At 43.3% G+C, this 26,283-nt stretch overlaps 1 protein-coding gene across 1 annotated transcript in view; it reads right to left on the reverse strand.

Moving 5' to 3' along the window:
• Positions 1 to 24,979, reverse strand: part of GLB1L2 (galactosidase beta 1 like 2) — a 55,912-nt gene extending 30,933 nt beyond the window's left edge. The window contains exons 1-7 of the mRNA XM_029915652.1: positions 24,962 to 24,979; positions 20,885 to 21,072; positions 17,199 to 17,335; positions 17,008 to 17,122; positions 3,243 to 3,440; positions 1,444 to 1,512; positions 779 to 874 (exon numbers count right to left, since the gene is read on the reverse strand). Coding sequence (XP_029771512.1) covers positions 779 to 874; positions 1,444 to 1,512; positions 3,243 to 3,440; positions 17,008 to 17,122; positions 17,199 to 17,335; positions 20,885 to 21,072; positions 24,962 to 24,979 — 821 coding nt within the window. The remainder of the gene's footprint in view (positions 1 to 778; positions 875 to 1,443; positions 1,513 to 3,242; positions 3,441 to 17,007; positions 17,123 to 17,198; positions 17,336 to 20,884; positions 21,073 to 24,961) is intronic.
• Between the last annotated feature and the right edge of the window lie 1,304 nt (positions 24,980 to 26,283).

Consider the following 26,283-nt stretch of genomic DNA (forward strand, 5'->3'; position numbering starts at 1 on the left):
GTGCTGATGGAGCTCCTGCTGTTTCTGAGCCAACACTTAAATCCTATCCTCCTCTTGGCAGCTGAGCCTGAGGACATCGCTGACACACAGCTTTCTAATCCCCAGGTGCGGGGGAGGGCGCTCTGGCTGTGTGCACGGTCTTGTCAAGGGCACTCTTGCCAAGCTGGACAGCACAGAGACTGAGAAGTGATCCTGGAGAGCAAAGGAGATGGAGACAGAGTCTGCCTGAGATCCCTAGGGAAGGGCTGGGTAGAGCTGGAGACAAGACAGAAAACAAAGACCATTCCCAAAGGAGACCACAAGGCAGAACAGCCTCCTTCTCTCTTGAGGTAGGGAGAGAGTGGATCTAACCATCTGGAACACTGGGAGAGATTATCCCTATAAACAAGAAAGTCTTTTTGCTGGAAATTAATGGCAATGATGAGGACAAGGAACGAATGTGGTACCAGGTGATTACTGCCCAGATTTCTACCCCAGCCACAGAGCACTCTACTGACCTCAGTGGAGACTACACATCCTAACATAACTCATTAAAGCCTGTGATTTGAAGATAAAACAAAACAAAAACAATAATCCATTTCTCTAATACTTTATCAAGATAAAATGACATCATTTAAAATGGCCCCCTTTAGGTCCCATTTATTCTGGAAAGGCACTTCAGTACAGAATGAAAAATCTACTTCAAAAGCAAAATTAAACCTACCCTTTTGATTAGTGTTTTCAACAAGCACACAGAGCAGCTCAAGCCACAGTTGGGGCCCCTCATAGCCCCACTCACCTGGGCAAGCCCCCGAGGTCGATCTCACTGCAGATGTAAGGGCCTGGACGCAGAATCACCCACAACCCGATCTCCGCAGCCATCAGCACAAAGGCCCTAGGGAGGTCGGTGTCAGCAGCTCTCAAGATATTAGGGGGAGGGTGGGGATGAGCCTGGCACACATCACACTGTGGAGGATCTGCCTGGCTCCTCCCATCTCTAACTTCAGAGACCCTGGGAGCTGGGTTCTCCCCTGCTCTCAGCCCAGGAACTTCTGCACAGCTCTGCTGGGGGCATGAGGACCAAGGGTAACAGACAAGATACAAGGTGGGGTGAGGGGTCCTAAGAGTGAATCTGACCATAACGCTCTTGCTACACTAGACGGTAAGCCCTGTCCCAGCCCAGGTGGCTGGACCACACTGCAGAATAGGGCAGACACTGGGGATTAGGCACCTCTGAGTTGCAGTGAAAAGGTCTGAGCTCAGAGGAGGCAAATCCAGACCCCTGAGAGTAACAGGTTCATGTCTGGAGAACATCTGGGTCCTGAAAACAAGTTTCCAGATCCCAGCCTGTCTCTGGGTCTCAATGCAGAATGGAGATGGCCCTTTGATCCCTGACTAACCCAAAAGGCCACCTCTCTGCCTCCCCACCCCAAGCCAGGCCACTGAAGCAGTGACCGCACTTACTCCAGGTCCAGGTTCCCAGAGAAGTCAAATTTGCCTCTTTCTGGTTCGTGGAGGTTCCACGGAACATAGCTGTAATAGAAGATAATATAGGAATGAGCTTTTCATTTATTCCACTTCATCTTCCAGATTACCTTCTTTATCCCTAAAGCCCATTATGATGGTCAAAGATGTATTTCTTAGATATGTTATTTTAATTGCATCAGGGCTGGAAACAAGAACTAACTAAGGAGATCTGAGGACCTTAGAGTATCCAGGGCCAGTCCCAGGGGGGCTAACAACTCATCTCCTTAGTAAAAGGGAGAGAAGGCCAATAAGATTTGAGTGAACACAAGATGTGACCACAGGTCAGAGTGAGCATGCACTCCCCCACCTTCCTCCTTCCCTCCCCATCTCTCCTGCTCTCTCTTTATCAGAGGGAAAAAAAAGTAACTTTCTAAGAGAGTAAGTTAAAAGTAAGAAAACCTCTGATCACTCCTATTTTTACTGAAGCAACCAGAATTTCAAATAATTCTTTCCTTATCTTCTGAAGAGAAGATAAGGAAATAAAGTAAGTTCTTTAAGAGGCCCAACTCAAGAGGCAGAGGTTTGGAGGATGTATGAAAATCAAAACACAGCTGCTCCTCTCCTGGGCTCCCGCCCATCCCCAGCTTCTAGCGGAGCCCTTTCCAACTGCAAGGAAGGTGCAAACGTAAAGAAAAGGAGGTTTGCTTGCTTCCAATTCAGATGCAGGAGTTTCAGGTTTAAGGAAATACAGATTACTCAGCTTTTATAAGGCAAGATGCTTAGCCTACAATGTTCCCACCAGCTTCAGGAGTCCTGTGATTTGCAAATGTACCCTCAGGATCAGAACTTATATATGCAAATAAATGGATCCTTTTAAGGATCCTGCTGGAAAATTACATACATGTGTTTCAACTGTGCTAGTACAGCCCAGAACATTCCTATAATTCTTTAGAAATTGTCTTCAAAGTTGCTTCACAAACCACACAAAAAAATCCACATCCTTCATCTATAATCACATATTTTTGCCTGAAAATAGAATAGCTAGCCTGATAACCCACTTTATTTCATAGACTTGGATCCAACTATCTGTTGGCAATTTTGAAAAATAAATCCACATAAAGATAAGATTCTTCACAACTGAGCATATTTTTTAACTGATTCACATACTCAGCACTTTACTGAGTGCCTATCATGTGTGGTCCGTACTAGAATGGAAGCCACAGTGCTCTGAAGATAATTCTAAACGGGAATGCTGAAAAGTGATGAGAACTTCCTTAGGAAGCTATTTTGAAAAAGACCACACTCATTTGCTAGATAAATTGGGGGGTGGAGTGCTTGTTTAAAAAAAAAAACTTCTTTGATAATTTAATCACATCCCACTCCTACACTCCCCTCCTACACTATATTCCTTTGTATATATATATATATATATATATATATATGTATGTGTATATATATATATATATATATATATATACCATTGCTCTTTCTGTACCTCTAAACCTTACATCCATCCTGTCTCCTCATCTGCACTGAGGGGGAGAGCTGTGCAGGTGAGAAAAAGGAGGTTGTCCTAGCTGGAGACCTAGGCAAGGGTGTGGGTGAATTGCTCCTCCTATATTTTTCCTCACAAAGCTCAGCCCAAAGATTCTCTTCAGGGGCTGCTCAAGTGCAGGATCTGGCAGGGCTCCCCCATCCTGATATGATGGGACCTGCAGGCTGGGCTGAATGGAAGAAGCCTAGGACACAGATGCCACAGATGACAAAGCTTGGTGGTGGGCTGGGGCAGCACTCACGTGGTGAGGGTATTCAGGCCACAGGCTTTCATCTTCAGCAAGCGGTCCCTCCAGTATTCCTTGGGTACCCGGAAATAGTGCACAGAGCCCCCAAAGATCCAGAAGGTGGAGTCCTCCAGCATGAAGTGTTGGCCATTGGCCTGTAGCCCTGACTTCCGGTGTCTTAGCCATGCAGGGACCAGATTATACCAGTTCAATCTGCAAAGAGAAAAGGCAGCTGGCAAGGTTGGCCTATCTTCAGCAATGAGGGTACAGAGTCTTAGGAGACAGGCTTCTTCTCCTGCACAGGCCTGCTTCTGAGACCTTCAGGAAAGGGTCCCCACCCTCCAACTTAGCCAAACCTTGGAAGGGGTGTTTCTTCAGCACACTCCTCTACACCTCAATGCAGGGGAAAAGCAAGCTGAGGCTATAGTCAGGAATGAGACAAACACAATGGTCAACATGGAGACTGTGCTACTGGGAGAGAGGATGAGGTGGGGTCACATGGCATGGAAAGGACATTCTCAGGGGGCGCAGGGTGCCCAGGGCAGGTGTGTCACGCAGGTTCCTACAAGGGCCAGCTCTTCTAGGCCACTTAACTAAACATCAAAGGAGCAGCTACTTCAAATAGTACCTCTGAGCAACCTTATGGTCACAGCTGCCTGGCTCAAGGTGCAAATACCTGGAAGGAGGCACCTGGGTTAGAAACAGCATTTATTCATTGACCAACCAAGTTTTAATTCTTATCTAAAGATCAAGTTCAAGTGATAATCTAGCACAACAGAGAACTCCACCTGGGAGGGCTGTTGGGAAGTGTTAGTCCCTGGAAAACACCTCTTGACTAAGGGGACCCCCTCAAATTGATCCCCATGACTAGAATTCCCCCACCTTTCTTCTCTCCCCAGTCTTCAAAGGCCATGAAAGGCACACAGCAAGAAACACTGGGGGAACCAGAGCATTTAAGAGAGTTGGAGACAGAAAACAACAGGGTGACTGAGGCTGGGGCAAAAGCAAATTTCCATTGGTGCCTCTTTCATGCCTACTTTTCATTACAGTTCCTGACATTAGAAAGTGTCCTGCCCTGCAGAGCTCTTCTGTATAAAAGGGATCCCTAAGCTGCTGCTGGTCTTTCCATTCCTTTTGTAACACTGACTAAAACTGTGTCACTGCTTAAGACCCAAATTGCTTCATCCAATTGATATTGATACACACTGACTGGGGACTGTCATCACTTAGAAGAAACAGAGATGCATATACCAAAATGGGCTGAGAGCTTCCATCTTGATTCTGGATTAGCCAATCTCTGTGCCCTTCGAAGGGACAGCTCCTTCACAGAGCTCTGGCCAGCCGCAGGGACCAATGGATGAGGTCATGGGGGTAGAGGGCACATGCATGTCACACACCCCATCGCTGACTCTCCCAATGTGCTTATTGGATGAGTCATCCCTCCTGCTCTCTCTCCATCTCTGCCACAGTCCTGTCCTCCTGCTGGGTCCTTTTTCTACATGCCAGCCAGCTTCTCCTCCACCTACAATGCCAAGTGCTTCAGCTCTGAACATAAACTTGCATACTCTACATTGTAAAGCAGTTGGAGCCCTACTATTCATGGGAAAAGTTCAACTGCACATAGTCCTCAGGAAGCTAGCTCCCATCTTACCAAAGTTCCTCCAAACTAGATGCTTCCGACATGTATAGTCTTCTCCACATCACTGCACACTCAGATAATTAGAAATCAGTGTCATGAATGCTGCTGTAAGCCAAGCACAAAGATAAGGCTAGGGCTGCCCCCCTCCTGCCCCAGGGCATGTAAGTCAAGCAGTCCACACAGGGCCCCAAGCTCAGAAGACTCCCTTGCAACAAGTAGTTAAATAAGCCATAGAGATCTAATCCATAGTACAATGAATATAGATAATATTGTACTATAATTATGTCATGTGATAAATATTGCTACAGTGGTAATCATATTACAATATATAAATGTAGCAAAGCATACACTGTACACAGGGGTTCAGACACACTACTTCATCCTGAAATTCTTAATGATTTTTAGACAAGGGCCCCACATTTTCATTATGCACTGGGCCCCACAAGTTAGGTAGCCTGGCCTAGCAGTGGCAGAGGACAGTAGCTGAAATACATACATATATATATATATATATATATATATATATATAGGTAATTGTTGAATGAAGAAATTATCTAAATCATCCAGGTGGAGCCAGAAGGCTTTCTTTAGATGATAACTTTTTCTCAGGTCTCGAGGGCAGAGAATATAAGAAAACAGAGAATGCATATCTACTCCAAGAACAGCAAGCAGACTGGCAAGGAGACTGTGTGAACGTGTCTGCCACCGTGGAGCCCCTCGGCAGTGTGGGCCTGGCGCTGGCACTCACTGCTCACAACTGTCCGCTACAGTCTGGATTGGTACAGGAACTGAGGTACCTTTAGAGCAAGGAGGGTAATTTTATGTCTGTTGAAGCTCATCACAAAAGGCTGGGGCAGGCATTTGTATATCTTTTCTCTTCATTTCCTTTTTCTAGTAATATGTTCTGAATGTATTTTATCAAGTAACAGCTTGGAAATTTTTTTTTAAAGAAGAAAAATGATTCTTCGCCACAGACAGACTGAGTAGTATTGCTCTAGACCAGAAACAAGAGTCTGGCCTTGGGTAGTTGTGATCAGAGCTGGGAGGACAAATACATTGACCAGTTCAGTTCACCAGGCTGAGTAACAGAACAGATGCGGGATGTATGAGACCAAAACAGTGTGAAACCACTTCAGCAGCAGCCTTCCTAGCACTTTGCTGAAGTCGGCTACACCACAAAGGAGAGGTCTGGATTGAAGCGTAGTGGCTTTCAAAGCTGGCCCCATATCTGAATCACCTGGAAAACGTAAAACAGTGACTGCCTAGGCCCCACACCTGACCAATTAATGACCTTGGGGGTGGAGCACAGGTATTCACAGTTTTTAAAGCTCCTCCATAGATTGGAGCAAGGCTAAGCCACTGGTCTAAGCCAAGTTTTACAGGAGGGCCTGCGGCAAATCAGGGACCCTAATGGCCAGAGATGAGAGAACAGGAGGCCAAGAAGACAGAGGTGACACAGACATCACTGACCACTTGGGAATTTTATCAATGGCCACTCATGGGCAAAGAAAATTATTTTGACCTCCTCCTTCCTACTTCTCACAGTATTCAGGACCCAGAACTCATGATGCCACTGCAGAACTGCAGTTCTGCTATATTATAGTTGAAACAGTCATTTGTGGATAACCCGGGGACCTGATCACTTTTTTCTCTCTCCAAATCGAGAGTTCCCTGTCCCAAGTGACTTGTGAATGATATTTCAGAATATAGTTCTCGCAGAGGACCACTGGTGTGGGGACGTGAAAACAAGAACAAGACCCGCACGAGGAGGATCTGGACAGGAATCCGGGCCTTTACCTTATAGCACCGCCACCTTGAGTCAGTGACACTAGCTCTGGGGGCATGAGCTTCTTCCTCTGTAAAATGCCTACCTGTTCACAAACGCCCTGTGATGTTCGGATATAAACGAAATACTCTGTAATGTGCTATAAAAGAGTTTTGTGGCTACTTGAGATAAGTTTATCTTTGCTTTGCATATTAGAATCGCCTCAGTGGGGTTTTTTTTATCCTTAATAGGGAATAGTCCCAATCTTTCCATTCTTAAGCATTTTACTGTCTAACCACATTTCATGTACAAAGCTTTGTGCCAAGTCATCTTATTACAGGTTCTAAAAGTTTACATCAAAAAGTCCGTCCAGTGGGATCCTGTCAAACCAACCCGGCCCCTTGACCAGCAGTAGGCAAACCGCAGGTGTAGGCCAACGCCGCTATGCCTCCTGTCTTTGTGCAGCCAGCAAACTACCAATGTCTTTCACATTTTTAAGTGGTTGGGGGAAAAATCAAAAGAACAAGACGTGGGGACACAAAAAATGATGTCAACTTCACATCTCAATGTCCATAAACAGTTTTACTGGCACCCTGCCACGCCCATTCAGTGACATGCTGTCTGTGGCTGCTTCAGGGCACAGTGCCGTTGCTGCGAAAGACACTGTGTAGTCCACAAAGCTGAGCACATTTGCTACCTGGCCCATCACAGGAAACTTCACCCTGCCCTGGAGAGTCAGGCCATGGATACTAAAAGGAAGCCGCAGGCCCTCCATGGCCACTGTCTGGGCCTCCTAGCCACCTCCTTGCTTTGCCTCTTCCCCTCAGCTCTTCCCTTTGGCTACAAGCTCCTGAGTATTCTGGCTGCATCTGAAGTTTCTCATACCACATGCACAGGAGAGGTTGGACTCTCTTAGTTTTCCTCATATCCGCTCCAAAAAACACACTCCGCCTTCATGCCTCATCTACTCACGAGGCTTTAGGTACTCTCTCCACCTGACACCCCCAGGCATCCCCGTAGGAGCCCTTCAGGCTTGCCCCAGGCTAGAGTGAGAAAGAACTGATGGACATATTCTCTTCTGAAACACACAGGTATATGGACAGTCCAGTAGTGAAAACACACACACACACACACACACACACATTTATTTTTTTTTAATTTAACTTTTTATTTTGAAATCATTATAGATTCATATGCAGTTATAAGAAATAATAGAGAGGATTTTGTGTAGCTTTTACCCAGTTTTCCCTAATGGTAACATTTTGTGTAACTATAATCCAATATCACAATGAGGAAATTGACATTAATATAATTCATCTATCTTTTTCATATTTTACCAGTTTACACGTGCACTTATTTGTGTGTATGTGTATAGTTAGTTCTGTCAGCTTTATTACATCAGAGATTCACGTATTTGCCACTACAGTCAAAACACAGAAGAGTTACCACAAACCTCCGTTGTACTGCCCTCTTGCAACTATGCCCACCAATCGTGCCACCAGGCAGCAACCCTTGACCACTGGTCAGAACTTCAAGAGAACAATCTGCAGCTCCCCAAGCTCACATCACTGACCCCAACTTTTATTTACAACTATGTCTCCCACATGCTGCGAGAGTCCTCTACTCTCCATCCACTCAGCGCAGAGGTGTTGATGGGGTTGGAAGCTCTCTTTGTGACGTTCCTTCCAAAATACTTCCTGCTAGTTACGCACTCTCCCTGACCTGTCCCCTCCTTCTGGATTTACATCTCCAGGTGTGCGCTGCACCTGCAGGGTAATTTCATCTGGAGTTGATACAAATGAAAGAAACTCTGGCCTTACTTGAGACCTGAAGCAGAACCTGCATTTCGACCAGACCCCACAGTAAGGTTTGAGAAGCACTAATCTATATTCTGTCCTTTGATATACGTATATACAATCTCTTCCGGGACAGAGCTTCTATTTAATGCTAGTGTCTTTATGTGCTATCTTTTTCTAGATTTTTTACAAATTATTTCCTCTCAGTGCTCGTTAAGAGGCATGAAACTAAACTGCAAATAACAAAAACTAACTAATAACAAACTCCATATTCTGGAAAATTCAACTGTTTCCTTTCTGAAAATTTTCTGGTAAGTTATTAGGTGTTTTTAATACACTAATGAAAGGGATGAATTCACTGAGAAAATGAGGATGATAAATGTGGGATTTCTCCAAGGAATCCATTGTGGAAAATGAGATGATATATATTAGAACTTCATCAACAAGAAAGCACCATGTACATGGTTATTAATACAGATAATGATCATTAGTACTAGTTATTATAAGTTAATAATAACCTCTATGCTTCCTGAGTAATTAACTCGTAATAACAAAATAAGGAAAATGGAAACTGTATAGTTACATCAGGTTGAAGAGACTTTCCTTCTAAATTAGGGCTGTTCCCACAGAGCTAACCAAATCCTTAGGAAACCCTGTTTCCCTGATTTCTGTTGCTTTTCCCAGTGAGCAAGTCATTTGTGTTGAAACTTTTTGTTTCAGATTGTGGAAAGCTTCTCTTTTTTTTTTTAAAAGTAATCTCTGCACCCAACATGGGGCTCAAACTCAAAACCCCGAGATCAGGAATTCCATTTTCTACCAACTGAGCCAGCCAGGTGTCGGTATTGAAACTTTTTTTAATTTTTTTTTCATTTATTTTTGAGAGAGAGAGAGAGAGAGAGAGAGAGAGAGACAGCATGAGCAGGGGAGGGGCGGGGGGCGGGGGGAGACACAAAATCTGAAGCAGGCTCCAGGCTCTGAGCTAGCTGTGAGCACAGAGCCTGACGTGGGGCTCGAACCCACTAACTGCAAGATCATGACCTGAGCCGAAGCCAGATGCTCAATTGACTGAGCCACCCAGGTGCCCCAAAACTTGTTTTTTGATACCAGGGCATCTGCCTTCTTTCTAGCTGGAATATATTTTACTTTCTCCTGGAATTTTTGTTGCCTTTGTATCTTAGCTTCATTGTAGGATAAGTAAATTTTCAGTCCTAGAATAAACTGAAGAGCAAGCCTTGGTCACTGACCTGGCCTATTCTCAGGTTTGCTTTGCTCAGAGTCATACTGTGCTGACAGTCTATGATGAGGTTCCTGGAAGGTGGCACATGTGTCAGGATTTCTTATGGGGCTTCACACAAAGCAATAAGAAATCTACACTCTGGTTACTATCATCCCTTTTGGCAGGTGATATCATGTTGTGTGAGCCACAGATGCAATAACAGGTTATAGCAGAAACATTAGGCAGAGGACTTGGGGCCTGAGTTCCCCACAGTGAGGAGTTGCATCAGGTAGAGCCTGGGAGTGTGGAGGGGTAGAGGGATGAATCCTTCTTATACTTTATCACAGTAGTGGATCATGAGGACAAGGGACATGGTCAAAAGTGCTGGGTTACTGTGCTGGAACTGGAAAAGGCAGATGAGCAGGTGGCACGTTTACAATCTTTTTCATGTGAAATGGGTCCCTGAATTGATTCTCAGATCTCAGAGAGGGTATTCCAGGATGGGGTGGGAGAAGAGCCAGATCTGGTCACCTACCTGCATGATCTACTTGAATGAAGTGTGCTCATTGAGGCAGGTCTGAAATGGCTCTTTCCATGCCATAAGGCATCCCTATGTCACTATAAATCCTGTAAATACATGGATCAGTAACTGGGGCCAGTGACTGGGAAGCTTCACTTGGGGTCACAGCCATCTCCTTCAGCCTTCTGTCATACCACACAATCTGACCAGATTTAGACAAGCTGGCATCCACCCAACCAGATGTGGCAGGGGCAGCATCATCAACTTCTGGAGCATGTTGGCCTCCAGCAGAGAAAAGACAATGCCCATGTAAGTTTAGGCTCTCCAAGGGTATGGACAAGGTCAGAACATGAAGTAGGAATCTGCAGAAATAGTCCTTCCATTCACAGAACATAAGTCCTTGCTGCTACTAAGGACTGGTTATTTAGGAACTGTATGTAACCTATACTTGAGAGATGACAATTTACAAATCCAATTTCTGGGTACACTTTGACCCATCAGGGCCACTCTGAGCAGAGTTTCAATCTGGGTCCAAAACATTACATTAAAGACGATGACCAAGAAAACACATCTTCATTCATCCAAGTGGTCACGCTAGAAACCATTATTTAGATGGCAGTTATGTCAAATTGCCCAAAAGACATCATCACACATAGAAATCTCACATGGATTTAAAATACAAATTTCTAGTCATCACTCTCAAGATTCTGATGTGATTACAGGCTCCCATGAGGCCCTATTTCCTTGGGCATTCCATTCTCCTCAACTGCCCAGTTGGGGATATTTCGGCCTTACCAACCTTAAGGCTGTATATTCCTCCCTCAGCAGGGGATCTTGAGGGCCTAAGGAAGGAGTTGCCCACTCTTTGACCCAGGCCAGTTCCTTTCACGCCTCTAATCCAGAATAATGGCTCTTGGATCAATCCTGGAACCCCAAGAACTTCAATCCCAGGGAAATGGAACTCTATCCTTGTAGCTGATCCAGCTTCCTAGATGTGGTCCTTGGCCTGAGCCCAATGCTTTAGGCTCCTGCTTTGCTAGAACAGCACTAAATATTTCCAAAGGGCTTGAACCTTCCATTCCAAAAGCTAGTATACTCATTTTGCAGAGATGTGAGGTCATTTTGCAGCATTCTGCAAGTCAATGGCACTGCTGCAATTTTAGCAACTCTGTCCTTCCTCTGAAAAGGCTTCTTGGTGATCCAGGAACTGACCTAGCACCCAGACTCCAGCAAGCCAGGCCACATGGCAGCCTGCATAATCCAAGGACATGCTGTTGGTTAAGAGGGCAACATTTTCTAAATGCTGTAGGAAGTATGGATGTGAATAAACACCTACTAGGGTAGGGGAAGAGGGAAAGAGAGTTGGGGAGAGAGAGCGATGTAAAACTTGAGAAACTATTGAATGCTGAAAATGAACTGAGAGTTGAAGGGGAAGGGGGAGAGGAGAAAAGAGGTGGTGGTGATGGAGGAGGGCACTTATGGGGAAGAGCACTGGGTGTTGTATGTAAACCAATTTGACAATAAACTATTTAAAAAAAAAAAAAACACCTACTACACCGAAACCTTGAGATCAAACAGAAATTTTTCATTTGGGGAAAGTACTTCATTGATAGCATCATAAATAGAAGAAAAGGTGACACCTCCACCTAGAGAGGGGTAAAAATTCTGTTAGATGATCCAGAGGACTCTACTGATAACAAGACTCCCCTCTTAGAGTGCTTGTGGAATCAGAATAAAATGATTTAATGAAACAGGGGCAACATAAATATACTTAACAATTTTGTTAAATCAACTGCCATCACATGAGACTTATCTAGTTAGATATATAAGAGATTGACTAGTTCTTAAAGATACAAAGAGGGGTGCCTGGGTGGCTCAGTCGGTTAAGTGTCTGACTTCAGCTCAGGTCATGATCTCATGGTTTGTGGGTTCGAGCCCCACGTCAGGCTCTGTGCTGAATGCTTGCTTAGAGCCTGGAGCCTGCTTCGGATTCTATGTCTCCTTCTCTCTCTGCCCCTCCCCCACTCATACTCTGTCTCTCAAAAATAAATAAATGTAAAAAAATTTTTAATAAAAATAAAGACACAAAGAATTCATGCACACACAGAAAGAACAGAATTTCCCCCTCAGACTTGAGAGCTCAGAATTTCCCTCACATTGATCCAACAGAAACAGAATGTGCTATTTTACTTACTTACTTTAACTTATTTTTACTTCCTTATATAAAATGTCTATCAAGATTTAAAATGGATATTTCATAAGGCCAGCAATTCTAGAGACAGAAATATACCCAACAGATATTCATTGCAACTTTGGGGATTTTCTTATTTGTTTTTACTTTATCTTATTTTATCTTAATTCCAGCATAGTTAACATACGTTGCAACTTTGTTTGCAGTAGCTAAAAGATTGCCAGCAATCAACGTCCATCAATAGGGGATTGTTTGAATAAATTATGTCCGTAATGGACAAATGGGGTAATAATACATAGAGCTGTCTTGTTGTATATGCACAGAATTCCCCTGAGAGAAACCATTACTAGTAATCACCTCTGGTAGAGGGGAGAGGGGTGCTTTAGGGCCTGGAGAGGAGGCTTCATTTTCCTCTTTACATTATTTGAATATGGGCCTGGCATGGAGGCTTTATTTTCCTCTTTACATTATTTGAATATTTTATTCTTTACATAGATTACCTACTCACGGAGTAAACTTTGCAGGAAAAGCAGCATGCTCTTGAAAGGAACAATGCCGCTTGTTGTCTTGCTGTGTACGTGTGTATGAAATCAGCAAGGATCATCACCTAAGAGTGGCTACCCAGTAGACCCCAGCCAAGAGTTATTTGCTTCATTACCATTAGCCTCTAAAAACACCCCTGCCCTTGTATCCCAGAAGTCTCATACAACATGTGTGGCCTTTACTATCTACAACAATAGATTTAAGCAAGAAATAACCCTGAGTGGGGAAGAAGCAGAAAATATCCCTATACCAAAAGAATTCTGCTAGATGATAGGGGAGGAGCCAGGGAGAGAGGGGCTGACCTCCAGAATCCTTCTCATGTGTTAAGTGGTCTGAGAAGACTGCTCTAAACTCCAGCATCTCCTGAATCTTCATTAGAAGAGCATTCAAGGTAGTATAATAGAACTCTTGCCTCATTGCATCAAAGATTAAGCACTTTTATTTCACTTGCTACTTCCTTGACCTAAGGCACAGAGAATTCTTTGGCCAAACGTCCAATACTTCTGCTGCCCAGGCTGTGCAGCTTTTGCCCTGAATTCTCCTGTGTATCTCAGTCCCTTTAATCAGAAATACACCAATAATTTCCATGTTCTTGCTCCAAGACAATCTGGTCCCCTTCAGTTGGCTAGTCCAGCGTTGTGACAATCCCAGTGCCAACTCTATCTTCCTAGCACAGGGCGGCTCAGACATCCTACCTCTCTCTGACTGAGCCACTGCCCATGTAGCCATGTTCCCCAATTTGTGTTAGAGAAATGACTACCTGCTGAAAGAGACACCTCCCAGATGCTGAAAACGTCACTACTACAAGATGAAAGGAACAGTGTTCAAAGAGTTCGAACATTCCAGGGAATATGACTCAGGCTTCAAGCAGGATAGAGTCCTGAAACAGGCAAAGCTCATAAAATCAGTGACCCCACAGAAGGCCAGGAAGAGAGGAACAATTTGCCCACACACCCTTGGAAGACATCACGGGCTGTGATTTGGATGAAAGAAGGTGACCAGGTCATATTGTTAAGTTATCCACCTCCTCTAAGGAGAAGACTGATAGAGTTCTCCTCTTCTTTCCTTCAATAAGAGCTTTGGTCTGGAATCCAGGTAATGCCAGTGAAGGAGCACTGAGTGAGGCAGAGCTGGGCAAAGAGATGAACGTACCTTTACAGAGGCATGATGCAAGGTGCCTACCTGGCCACTTTCTTCTCTCCTGACTATTGCCAGCTAAAATATCAGGTATACAAGATGCAGAGTTAATTGAATTATTGCTCAGTGATGCATTTACATTAAGGGAAAAAAGTTAGGAGTGGGAACTATGTCTTGATCATATCAAGCAGGCATTCTTGCTTTCATGGGGTGAGAGGAGGAAGGAGAATGAGAGGCAGCTGGCTCAGACATGGTTCACATTGATACGCATCTCCAAATGATATGCTGAGTGAAAGAAGCCAGATCAAACCAGAATACATTCTTTAGGATTACATTTCTATAAAACTCTAGAAAATGTAAACAAATATATGGTGGCAGAAAGCAACAGATCACTGTGCCTGGGGCTGGGGAAGCAGAGAGGAGCGGGAGAGAGAGATTCAAAGGGGCATAAGGAAATCTCTGGGGCTGATAGATATTTTCACTGTCTTAATTGTGGTGATATTTTCACAGATATAGATAGACATAGATATATCAAAACTTTTCAAACTGTATAAGCTAAACATGTACAGCATATTGCTTAACAATTATACTGCAATAAAAGTAATTTCAGATCACTGTTCAAGCTAAAAAAAGAAAAACCAAGTCATCCTCAAAAGTCATCTTTGTCATCCTATTTCTTGGATATGATATAATCTAACAGTTATGAATGGCTATGAACCAGCATAAGGTAAAGTTCATGGGGAAAAAACAAAAGCTGGAGCCCAGCAGCCCCTTCCCTTCCCCGACCCAAATACCTGCCTTCTGAGGTATAAGAAAAGGACTGATCCTGACAGCTCAGCTCCACAAAGCTGCCAGCTGAGTAGCCAATTCCCATGTGACCTATATTCCACTCGCCACATCCATATTCCCAGCTACGGCTGGGAGAGGTCCTCACCTCCCACTCAGTTAATGATCCAGTCAAAGCTAGAGCAAGGCAAGAAGAGGAAGCAACAAAGAGAGTGTTCTCCTCTGGCCTCCAGAGCTAATCCTTGGTGTCCAGCCCATGCCAAATAGGAGGAATTGGTCAGAAAGCCTACATGATGGTGATAAAATCAAAAGGATGCCCAAAAGACACATGTTGTGAAGGACCCTAAGAGACGGCCCTGCTGGGGTCAGAGCTTCTCCGTCTTACCTAGTATGAAAGAAAAGATAACAAGGAAAACAATGACTTTACTAAGCATTTCAAACTATTTCCTCAGGCTTGAGTCACAGCTATTCCTAGGCACCTCCGTAAGCCCCTGACTGACTCCTGCAGCAGCCACCCCAACCCAGGTAGGGACACAGTTAACTCATCTGTGAGTAGCTCAGGCTTCTTCACAGCCAGTCGGCTCCCTGACACCTCATTTTCTTTCCTGCCAGACACCAACAAACACCCAGCCTCCTTTTCACACCTTTATCCTGTGAACTAGTAGAGTACACTATCTGGCCCAACTCAAGCTCTCAGAGCTGCTCCTCATAATGACCTGGCTGGGTCCCCTGCACGGGACTGCCATATCCTTGACCTCCAATAGGCAAATCACATGCTACTTGCACACCTACGGCCTTTCTCTCTGGGGCGTAGGCTCCTGATACCCTGCTGCATGCCAGAGGCTCCTGTTGCCTCCGCTTTGAGTAAACCTTCTGGGATTTGCATCAGCCTTGCGTTAGGAGGAAGGCTACGCATCCTACACGAGCCAGAACCAGTCTTCAAAGAGGAATGGGTTATAGATCACTGACAAGATGGAAAAAAAAAGTCTGGGGAAACAAAATTCCTCTTTAGTTTTCTGAGCCCCAGAGTGAAAAGAACACCATTTCTTTCTCTCAAACAATATTATGACAACCTTCCCAACACCAAAGCCAAGAAGAGGTGAAACAAAGAAGACCTGTAAGTCTTGAAAAGATGGAAATAGGAAGAGTTTCTGAAAGTGTTCTTGTGGCAGCAAAATACAGTCAGATATTCACCTCCATCAAAAACTTCCTTATCTCCCAGAGGAGTCTCAGAGAAACTAACAAAGAGAATAGAGAAGAAACAAAAGCTAAAGGGTGCTGTGTCTGCCCCCACTCAGCTTCAACATTAACTTTCAGCGCCAAAGCATTTGATACTGCTGGTCTGTGTTCCCAGCAATACTGGAGGTTTTGAATATGGAAAGTGCCAGCCATCGACCCGAAAGACATGGTCAGGGTTATAGAATACTATAAATACATACAGTTAACAAAAATTCTGGGCTAGGACACCTATGCAGGCTGTGGGTAAGTTATTCTATCATTAAACACAACCATTTGCCACAGACAGCACTTTGCAAAAAGAGATTGGGAAGAACTGGTGACTGAGAAATAGAGAGAAAAGCTGTATCAATCCTAGAGTGGGGCAAATAAATCCAGGGCTGATGATCTTGGAGAACCTATGGGACAGCATTCTCCTGACTGCGCTGGGAAGGCAAGATCGACCATGGTTGGGAGCCCTGGAGCTCTGGCCTCCGCTGAACAGGGAAGCCTCCCAGCAGGATTGGTAGGAAATGTACAGACCCAGAGAACAGCAAAAACAGGTTCCCCAAGGAGGACTAAGGGCGGAGCAGTGATGGGGGAACATCTGAAAAAGACCTGAAAGCTGGTTATGTTAGCCTTCCCAGAGGGCTGGGAGTATGCACGAGGGAAGCAGAGCGCAAGCATCACAAGCACGGAGATGGGGAAGCTCTAGGACACTGGCGCCTGGAGACTCAGAGGGTAGCGCGTAGTGTGACCCAGAGGCCTGGATCTCGAGGCAGAAGCAGAGTATCCAGTAATGCAGAGGGAGGCCAAAGAAGAGGCTGGAGTGGGCTTCCCCGTGGGAACTCGGGATTCGCGGGATGCAGACTCCTGGGGCCGCCTCCCTCAGGTGAAAGGGGAGGCGAGAACTACCGGTGAGGAAGGCTGAGGTGTCTGGAGTCAAGCAGGTGCCGGGAGGGGCTCTCTCACCTGCGGAGCACCAGGTAACTCAAGATCACCAGCAGCAGGAGTCCGAGTGTGCGGCTGGGCTTTCGCCCGATGCTCCACTTGCTCATCGTGCAGCGTGTAGGGACCGCAGCTAGCACTGTAGCCAGCACTCAGCAGAGCGCGGGAGGCTAGGCTGGGGGCGGGGCCGAACTCCGGTCGCCCGGGCGACCGACCCGCCTGGCAGGCAGGCGCTTTCTCGCTGAAGGGCTCGGCCCCGCCCCTCGCGCCGGGGCCTAGCGTAGGCGGGGCGGTGCCTGGAACCGGCGGCAGCCGGGAGCTCGGGGTAGCTCTAGGGGTCTGCCTCGCCCATCTACAGCATTCCCAAGTCTGGGAGAGGCACTGGGTGTTCGGTGGATAGTTACCTGCACATGTTATGCAAACAGGTGCAGAAATACCTGGTGCGTGTAGCCCAGTCCTTGCACACTCATAGAGCCCACTCCACTCCCCCACCCCCACACTACTTTAGCAAGCAAAGATTAAAGGCACCTGCAAAGCTAATACAGTATCTTAAAACAATTCAGATTTTGAAGGTGGGGGGGACGGGTAGAGGAGAGGGAAAGTAGGTGATGGGCTTTAAGAAGGACACTTGTTCGGATGACTACTGGGTGTTGTATGGAAACCAATTTGACAATAAATTATATTTAAAAATAAAAAGTTACATGAATCAAAAATAAGTAAATACTATTAATCCTTCAAAAGCAAAAAAAGAAAAATGCGTAGTGACGCATTATGTGAAAAGTCTGAACGTTGTAGAATTTTCTTTAGACGTATTTTATGGCTTAGTGTGGTTCATGTTTGCATTGCTTGGAAATGGTGGGGTACAGAGAAAGGAGCCCCAAAATATTTTTTGCCATTAGTCTCCACAAGTCTTGTCCTGGTCCTGACTCCCAGCACATTCAATTTTCAATCTTAAAAAAGTCCAGATAAAACACTCACATGAAAAATATGAATAAAATTCTTATTCTGGTACACAATTATGTCACATAGGATATTGTGTAAGATTTGGGCAAACTTATGCTTTCTAACAATCACACACCTAATTCATCCTAAGAACAAAATTTAGATTTTACGGAAAGAAAATCTGAAACATTTTCTAGGAAGACTAATGGTTTCTTTTCAGAGCATCCAGATTTCTAGAAAATATCCTGTTTCATGTTTCAAAACCACTTCCTTCACTCGTACATAGTTTTGAAATTGTAAAGCTGATAGGAACAAATGAGATTTTACTTCTCAGAACAAAGACATGCAGAGTTTGGTGAAGAGTCCTTGTTCTAGCATTAGGCAAATATTTAGTTAGATAGCAAACTTTAAACCAAGAAGAAGCAAAAATAAACAAATAAGAGGGGAGGATAGCAGGGCCAGAAGCATTCCTGGAGACATTTAGAGAGAGAAGTAGCTACCCTACCTCTTAGCACACTTACAAGATCAATATCTTTTCTCCATTTTTGAAGGCATGTAATCGCTGATACTTACTAGGAGTATGATGAAAATATTTTGGTATAACTGGAATAAAAGCTAGCCCATGAAACATGGAGAAAATGTTAAAGGGAGCCCCCTTTTTACCTTTGGAGGCCCATTCCTGGCACATATGCAACACTCACTCCTCACTCCTTGTGATACTGCTGGGCAGGAGTCCAATCTATTACACATCAGGGTATTCTGAAGTTACTTAAACAAAGCCAGCAGTTCCATATTTTTTCAGATATCAGTAAAAACTAATGAGCTATAAAACCCCTGAAATTCTTAGCTCATCCCTATTTCCCTTGTTTTTACTTATGGAATAAAACATACATAATTCAGTACTTAGAAACAATCATTACCCCTTAACCCTCGGGGAAAGACAGCTTACTCACACTTTAAGAGCAATTTTACTCTATCTGGATTTAATGATACCACAGAGAGGGTTACAAAGATAGCACTAATCTGAGAGGTGTTTTGCTGAGGAGCCAAAACTTTGGGGTTTTAAAATATTAGCAATATAGTGAGGCGCCTGGGTGGCTCAGTTGGTTGAGCAACCGGCTTCAGCTCAGGTCATGATCTCATAGTTCGTGGGTTCAAGCCCCGTGTCAGGCTCTGTGCTGAGAGCTAGAGTTCTGTATCTCCCTCTTTCTCCGACCCTCACCTGCTCACGCTATCTCTCTCTCTCTCTCTCTCAAAAATAAATAAAACATTAGAAAAACAATTTTAAAAAATATTAGCAATATACGCCTTCAAAATACTCTTTCTAAAATGTTTAATGAATTTAACCCAAGGCAGACAATGAAATACTCAAATTCCTGGGAATGTAAGCTATGGTTAAATGAACTGGCCTGGTAAAGATGAAAACAAAGGATTCTGGCAAGGTGCATGGGGTGGAAACAAATCTCTGATGCTCAGGAATCATAATCGTCACAGGCCACCTTTCTGGTGTCAAGGGTTTGGCTTTAAAAATTAGACAAAAAATTTATTTAGTAAAGTCCTGTTGATATCCTCAGCCCACAGCTCAGCTGCTAGAGCTCCAACAGACTCAGGAGCATGGTTCCTTCCTCGAGGACTCACCTATCCCAGTGAGTGGGAAAGAAACGTACACAAGGAGGCAAAGTGGGAGTAAAAGCTACAACCAGAATCAGTACAGTGGAGGCACTCAAGAAAAATAATCATATTGAACTAACCTCATTGGCTGTTTTATTTTTATTTGTAATAGGTATAACAAACAGGTATATAGATCAATTATTCATTTATTCACATATTCTATTTTTGAGTGCACTGTGCTAATGCCTTAAATATAGTGTATCTGAATTTTAGAAACACATTTGAAAAAATCTTCCTTAAGGTCATGAGAACAAGATGCAAAATGTGGCTTCCATGGTAGTGCAGTGACTTGGGCCCCTGGAACGTCATATAACAAGCTCAATTCACTTTCCTCCTTTACACAGGCACACTGGACCAGTCCTTGCCACCCACTCTCTCCAGTCTTTTGCTTCAGGTTGACAAGACCAGCTACGCTGTCAAGTTGACAAAGAGCCTTGAGCAAAGAAATTAAGAACATGGGGAAATTTCTGGGAATAGAGAAGGGCAATTTCAATCGTAGACAAAGAAAAAAAAAAAAGACAAGGCAAGACAAGACCCAGGAAGGCCATTTTGGCCTTGAAAAAAGAAAAGAAAACAGATCCAAGTTAAGATAGGTCACCAAGGCTTCTCACCTCAAGAGATATGTCAGTGGGACTGGAAGAGACCTATGTACATTTGGGAAGGGATGCACTGAACTTCATCATTGACCTTTGTAGTCTAAAAATACCACTTTTCAGCCTCAGGCTTTTGGAGTTTTTTTGGTTTATAATACATTTTTTGATGTTTATTAATTTTTGAGAGAGAGAGAGAGAGAGAGACAGAGCACAAGCTGGGGAGGGGCAGAGAGAGAGGGAGACACAGAGTCTGAAGCAGGCTCCAGGCTCTGAGCTAGCTGTCAGCACAGAGCCCGATGCAGGGTTCGAACTCAAGAACTGCAAGTTCATGACCTGAGCTGAAGTCAGACTCTCAACCAACTGAGCCACCCAGGCGCCCCAGCCCTAGCCCTTTGGAAGGCAGAAAAGCCAAAGACCTAATCCAACATTTCATTCATTAAGAAGTAAACAACATGTTTAATGACTGCTATGTACTGAACACTGTTTTCAGTGCTTGCCATACATACATCAGTGGACAATATAGATAAGGATTCTTCCCTTTGAAATTTATATTTTAGCTGAGGAAGGAAAACTTAGCAAATGAATAAATAAATCATGGAGTGTGTCGAAAGGTAGTACATTTCACAGCAGAAAGAAACTAGATAAAGGAAGGAGAGTGTGAGCGTGGTGGGGAGGAGCAGGCACAGAGGTCTTACTGAGACAATGTTAAGGGAACAAAGATCTGAAAGAGGTGATAGTTAGCCAGGCTTGCAAATATCTGGAGGAAGGGCTCTCGGGTGCAAAGACTCTCAGGTAGGAGCATGGCAGGGCGTTCTGGGAACTGCAAGTCCTCGTGGGAAGTGAAGTTGCAGTTGGAAGGGGTGTGGGTGGTGGTGGTGGAGAACTGCAGGTAATGAGGTCAGAGAAGCACAGGGGCCTAATAACAGAAGGCCTTTCAGAGCAGGACTCTGACTCTGAATGAAATGGGACCCTTTGCAGGCTTTGGCCATGATATCAATTATGCTTTAAAAGACTCCTCTGGATGCTGTGTTGAGACTCACCAGGAGTGAGCAAGACCAGAAGAAAGGAGACCAGCCAGGAAGCAGCAATCCCAGTGAGAGAGGATGCTGGCTTACACAAAGATGGTAACGATAGGAGGTGGTGGGAAGTGTTGGATTTCTGGAAATAGTTTGAAAGCAGAAATAGGATAGTTTGCAGAGTGAGAGAGATAAAGAGGATTCAAGAATGAATTCAATGTGTTGGGCCTAAGAAACTGGAAGAACTGGAGTTGCCCCTACCTGAGATGGAGAGGGCTGTGGGAATATCAGAAGCACAGCTGGAGCTGGTTGAGTTTGAGATATCTATGGGAAGTGCTAATAATCATGTAAGCTATTGAATGCACAAGCCTGAAGTTTGGGAGAGAGAGCTAGGATGGGGATATAAATATAGGCACTGACAGAGAATTGGTATTTAAACCCATGAACCTGGGTGAGAGCACCAATTAAGTAAGTGCAGAGAAAAGGGACCAAGGATGAGCCCTGGGGCACTTGGCCCTTAGAAAAGAGGAGGAACAGCAAAGTTGAAGTAGAAGGAGCAGTGAGGTGGAAAGAAAACTCAGAATAGATGGCATCCTGAATGCCAACAGAGAGAAGTTAGCAAGGAGGAAGCAGTGACGACCTGTGTTACATGTTGCTGACAGGTCAAGTTAAGGAAAGACTGAGAAGGAATTAATGGATTCAGTACATGGAGGTTTTGGTGACTAGGATACAGGCAGTTTAGGTGGAGTTGGGGCTAGGGTTGGGGATGCTGACTGGATCGGTTTAGAAAGAGTGAAGAGGACTCTAAGACTGAAAGAAGAATCAATAAATGGGACAAGAACTGGTGATTCTTGACTCTGAGTCAGAGCTAGTGTTCTATTTTCATTTCAATTTTAGATAGAAACTACCGCCTGCTTGTATGTGGATATGATCATGATCAAAAGAGAGTGAAAATGGTGAAGTAGGAGAGCCCGTGCAAAATCTCTGGAGCAATATCCTTGAGTAGGTGAAATGGATGGGGGCTGGTGACCCCACCACATAGGATCATCTAGGTGTGAACATATAGGATCATTTAAAGCATCACTGCATTCTCTGTAATAAAATGATTGCTTAGCTTAATTTCAAATACAGACAGTGCAACACTGTCAGAAATGAAAACTGGGCTTGTCATTTGAATTTGTTGTTAATATTTGAATATTCACTTTCAGATGCAGGGATACCTTTGAGATGTGACATGAAGTGAAACCTTAAAATTTTATTGATAAGTTAAAACAAAATAAAGCAGTGATTAATGATTATTGTGAAAATTATTACCATAATGTACAAAAAGTAATTATTAAGAACTTACAAATCCTTAAGAACATAGAGAAATATATTGATAGTCAGTAAGAATATTGAGAGTACATTAGCTTTATAAGTTCCTAGGAAGAATATGATATTTTTTGAGCCAACAAGTGTATGTAAATAGATGACCTTTAAAAATAAAAGATATAGACAATATATTTATACAGTATATAAATTTAAAAATATAAATAATAGGGGCTCCTGGGTGGCTCAGTCGGTTAAGCTTCTGACTTTGGCTCAGTTCAGATCTCACATTCATGAGTTTGAGCCCCACATCAGGATCTGTGCTGACAGCTCAGAGCCTGGAGCCTGCTTCTGGTTCTGTGTCTCCTTCTCTCTCTGCCCCTCCCCCTCTCATGCTGTGTCTCTCTCTGTATCAAAAATAAATAAAACATTAAAAAATAATAAAATAAAAAATATAAATATAAATAATTAAGAAATATCAATACTGTTCTATCACAACTTTTATCATTTTAGAATTGTTTAATGTCATTAAATAACATACTTTTTATAAACTGTATTCAATTTTTTATGTCTTTATTTTATTTTGAGAGACAGAGAGCGAGAGGGGGAGGGGCAGAGAGAGAGAGGGAGACACAGAATGTGAAGCAGGGTCCAGGCTCTGAGGTGTCAGCACAGAACCTAACGCAGGGCTCGAACCCATGGACTGTGAGATCATGACCTGAGCCGAAGTTGGACACTTAACTGACTGAGCCACCCAGATGCCTCAAACTGAATTTAATTGTATAACACTTTCATTGCAGCCATGCATCTTGGAAAAAAAAAAGTTGTCTTTAGGAATTCTTGCCACCTGGAAATTTCATAAGGAGGAAACACTACCTACAACATGATGTGCAGCTACATCTATGATAAATCATGTTCGAACATGTTTATTCCAGATGGAATAAAGAATCAATAACACATGAAGAAAAGATGAAAGCATTAAATAAAAATGAGGCACACTTTGTTCTCACTACCAAACTTCAAAAAGACACACATAATACTTTAAAAAGACAAATTTTAATAGATTTGAGTCAATGAGGATTTTAAAAATGTTCCTCAAAATAATTGCTCTATCTGGCTACTTTCAGTTTGTTTTCAACTGACAAAGGAGTGTGTGTGTGTGTGTGTGTGTGTGTGTGTGTGCGTGTGTGTGTGTGTGTGTATTTGTGCTCTTTTTTTTTTTCTCAAGTAACATACATACAGTGTAGTTATGGCTTCTGGAGTCGAACCCAGTGATTCATTGCTTACATACAACACCCAGTGTTCAGCCCAACAATTGCCCTTCTTAATGCTCATCCACTTACTCCATCCACATCAACCCTCAGTTTGTTCTCTGTATTTAAGAGTCTCTTATGGCTTTGCCTCCCTCTCTGTTTTTATCATGTTTTTCCTTCCCTTCCCTTATGATCATCTTTTAAGATTCTCAAATTCCACATATAAGAGAAATAATGTGATATGTTTTTCTCTGATAGACTTATTTCACTTAGCATAATACCCTCCTGTTCGGTCCATGTTGTTGCAAATGGCAAGATTTCATTCTTTTCATCACCAAGTAGTATTCCAGTGTGTGTGTGTGTGTGTGTGTGTGTGTGTGTGTGTGTGTGTGTGTGTGTGTATCTCACCATATTCTTAATCCATTCATCAATTAGCAGACATTTGGGCTTTTTCTATAATTTGCCTGTTATTGATAGCACTGCCATAAAGATTAGGGTGCATGTGCCCCCTCAAATAAGCATTTTTGTATCCTTTAGATAAATTTCTAGTAGTGCAATTGCAGGGTGGTAGGCTGCCAAAATATTTTTAAAAATCTCTTCAACTTTTGGTTCCCAGGTACATATGTTACTGAAAACCTTTTCCACAAACTATATTTTGCTATGCACCAATTAGTGATACGAAATGTCCATATTTTGTATATCAGATATCTGGACATATAGAAACAAATAGAAATTCTCTTAAAACTTGACAGCATAAGAAACTAATGATGAATTTAGCTATGCTTCTCCTTTATTTTGTTACCATGATTTTTTAGTCTAGTGCCACAAACTAAGAAATACTTATAACATGAAAAATTAGGAAATAAAATTGTCATGTATTAGTCATTGGCAAAAGACAAAAATGGCTAAGACCATAAATGATATAGGAATTACAAATGTATGGTTTCATTCATGACCTTCAGATCCATATTTAGAAAGCAATTTTGGCATATTACAAAGTGAGCATTTTTTTCGATATTATTTTTAGCTACTATTTTTAAAAATTTAAATCAAAGTTAGTTAACATGTACTGTAGTAATGGTTTCAGGAATACAATTTAACGATTCATCACTTACATATAACACCCAAGTGCTCATCCCTCCGTAATGCCCCTCAAGTGCTCAAGTGTCCTCCTTAATGCCCCTCACCCATTTACCTTGTCCTCTCCACCCATACCCCTCCAGCAACCCTCAATTTGTTCTCAGAACTTAAGAGTCTCTTATGGTTTGCTTCCCTCTTTGTTTTTATCTTATTTTTCCTTCCCTTCCCTTATGTTCATCTGTTTTGTTTCTTAAATTCCATATATGAATGAAATCTTATGATATTTGTCTTTCACTGACTGACTTTAGTTCCATCCATATTGTTGAAAATGGCAAGATTTCATTCTTTTTGATCACCAAGTAATAATCCACTATATATATATATATATATATATATATATATATATATATATACATACACACCACATCTTCATCTTCGTTATCCATTAATTAGTTAATGGACATTTGGGCTCTTTCCATACTTTGGCTATTGTCGATAATGCTTCTATAAACATTGGGGTGTATGTGTCCCTTTGAATAAGCACTCCCATATTCTTTGGATAAATACCTAGTAGTACAATTGCTGGGTGTAGGGAGCTGCCAAGTTCGCCGCCTCAGGCAAGGAAGTATCGCTCCCTGTGGGGTGCGGCCAGAAAAACAAGATTAACCGTCTACAGGCCAGGGATGTGTATTTCCCAGTCCAGGGATTGGAGACAGCTAGACTAGGAGAGCCTGAATTACAAAGATCGCCGCCTTTAGACAAGAAGTTGGTGTTAATCGGTCTGTCAGTCTGAGCCTTCTCACAGATCCCTTAGGCGCTATGTTGATTTTGCAGTTTTTGGTTTCAGATTCAGTTTTCCTTAATCCCTTGACTCTGTTACCTGGCAACCGACTCAGGTCAGCTGCCTCACTTCCCACCCTGTACCTTATTTAAGGTGTGGATATTTTCTCAATAAACTGGGCTTGATCAGAAACGCTTGTCTTGCCCCACTCTCTGTGCTCCCTCCTGCCCTATTCTTACTCCCTCCCTCAGGAACCTGTGACCCTATCAACCGCCCAGGCCCGCAGGGGCGGGAACAGACAGCTGGGTTGTAAGGTAGTCCTATTTTTAAATGTTTGAGGAACCTCCATACTGTTTTCCAGAGTTGCTGCATCAGTTTGCATTCCTATCAGCAGTGCAAAAGGGTTCCTCGTTCTCCACATCCTTGCCAACATCTGATGTTTCCTGAGTTGTTCATTTTAGCCATTCTAACAGGTGTGAGGTGGTATCTCATCGTGGTTTTGATTTGCATTTCTCTGATGATAAGTGATGTTGAGCATCTTTTTATGTGTCTGTTAGCCATCTGGATGTTTTCTTTGGAAAAATGTCTATTCATGTCTTCTGCCCATTTATTCATTGGATTATTTGTTTTCTGGGTGTTGAGTTTGATAAGTTCTC

Source organism: Suricata suricatta, chromosome 11, assembly GCF_006229205.1.
Source record: "Suricata suricatta isolate VVHF042 chromosome 11, meerkat_22Aug2017_6uvM2_HiC, whole genome shotgun sequence".
Classification (NCBI taxonomy): domain Eukaryota; kingdom Metazoa; phylum Chordata; class Mammalia; order Carnivora; family Herpestidae; genus Suricata; species Suricata suricatta.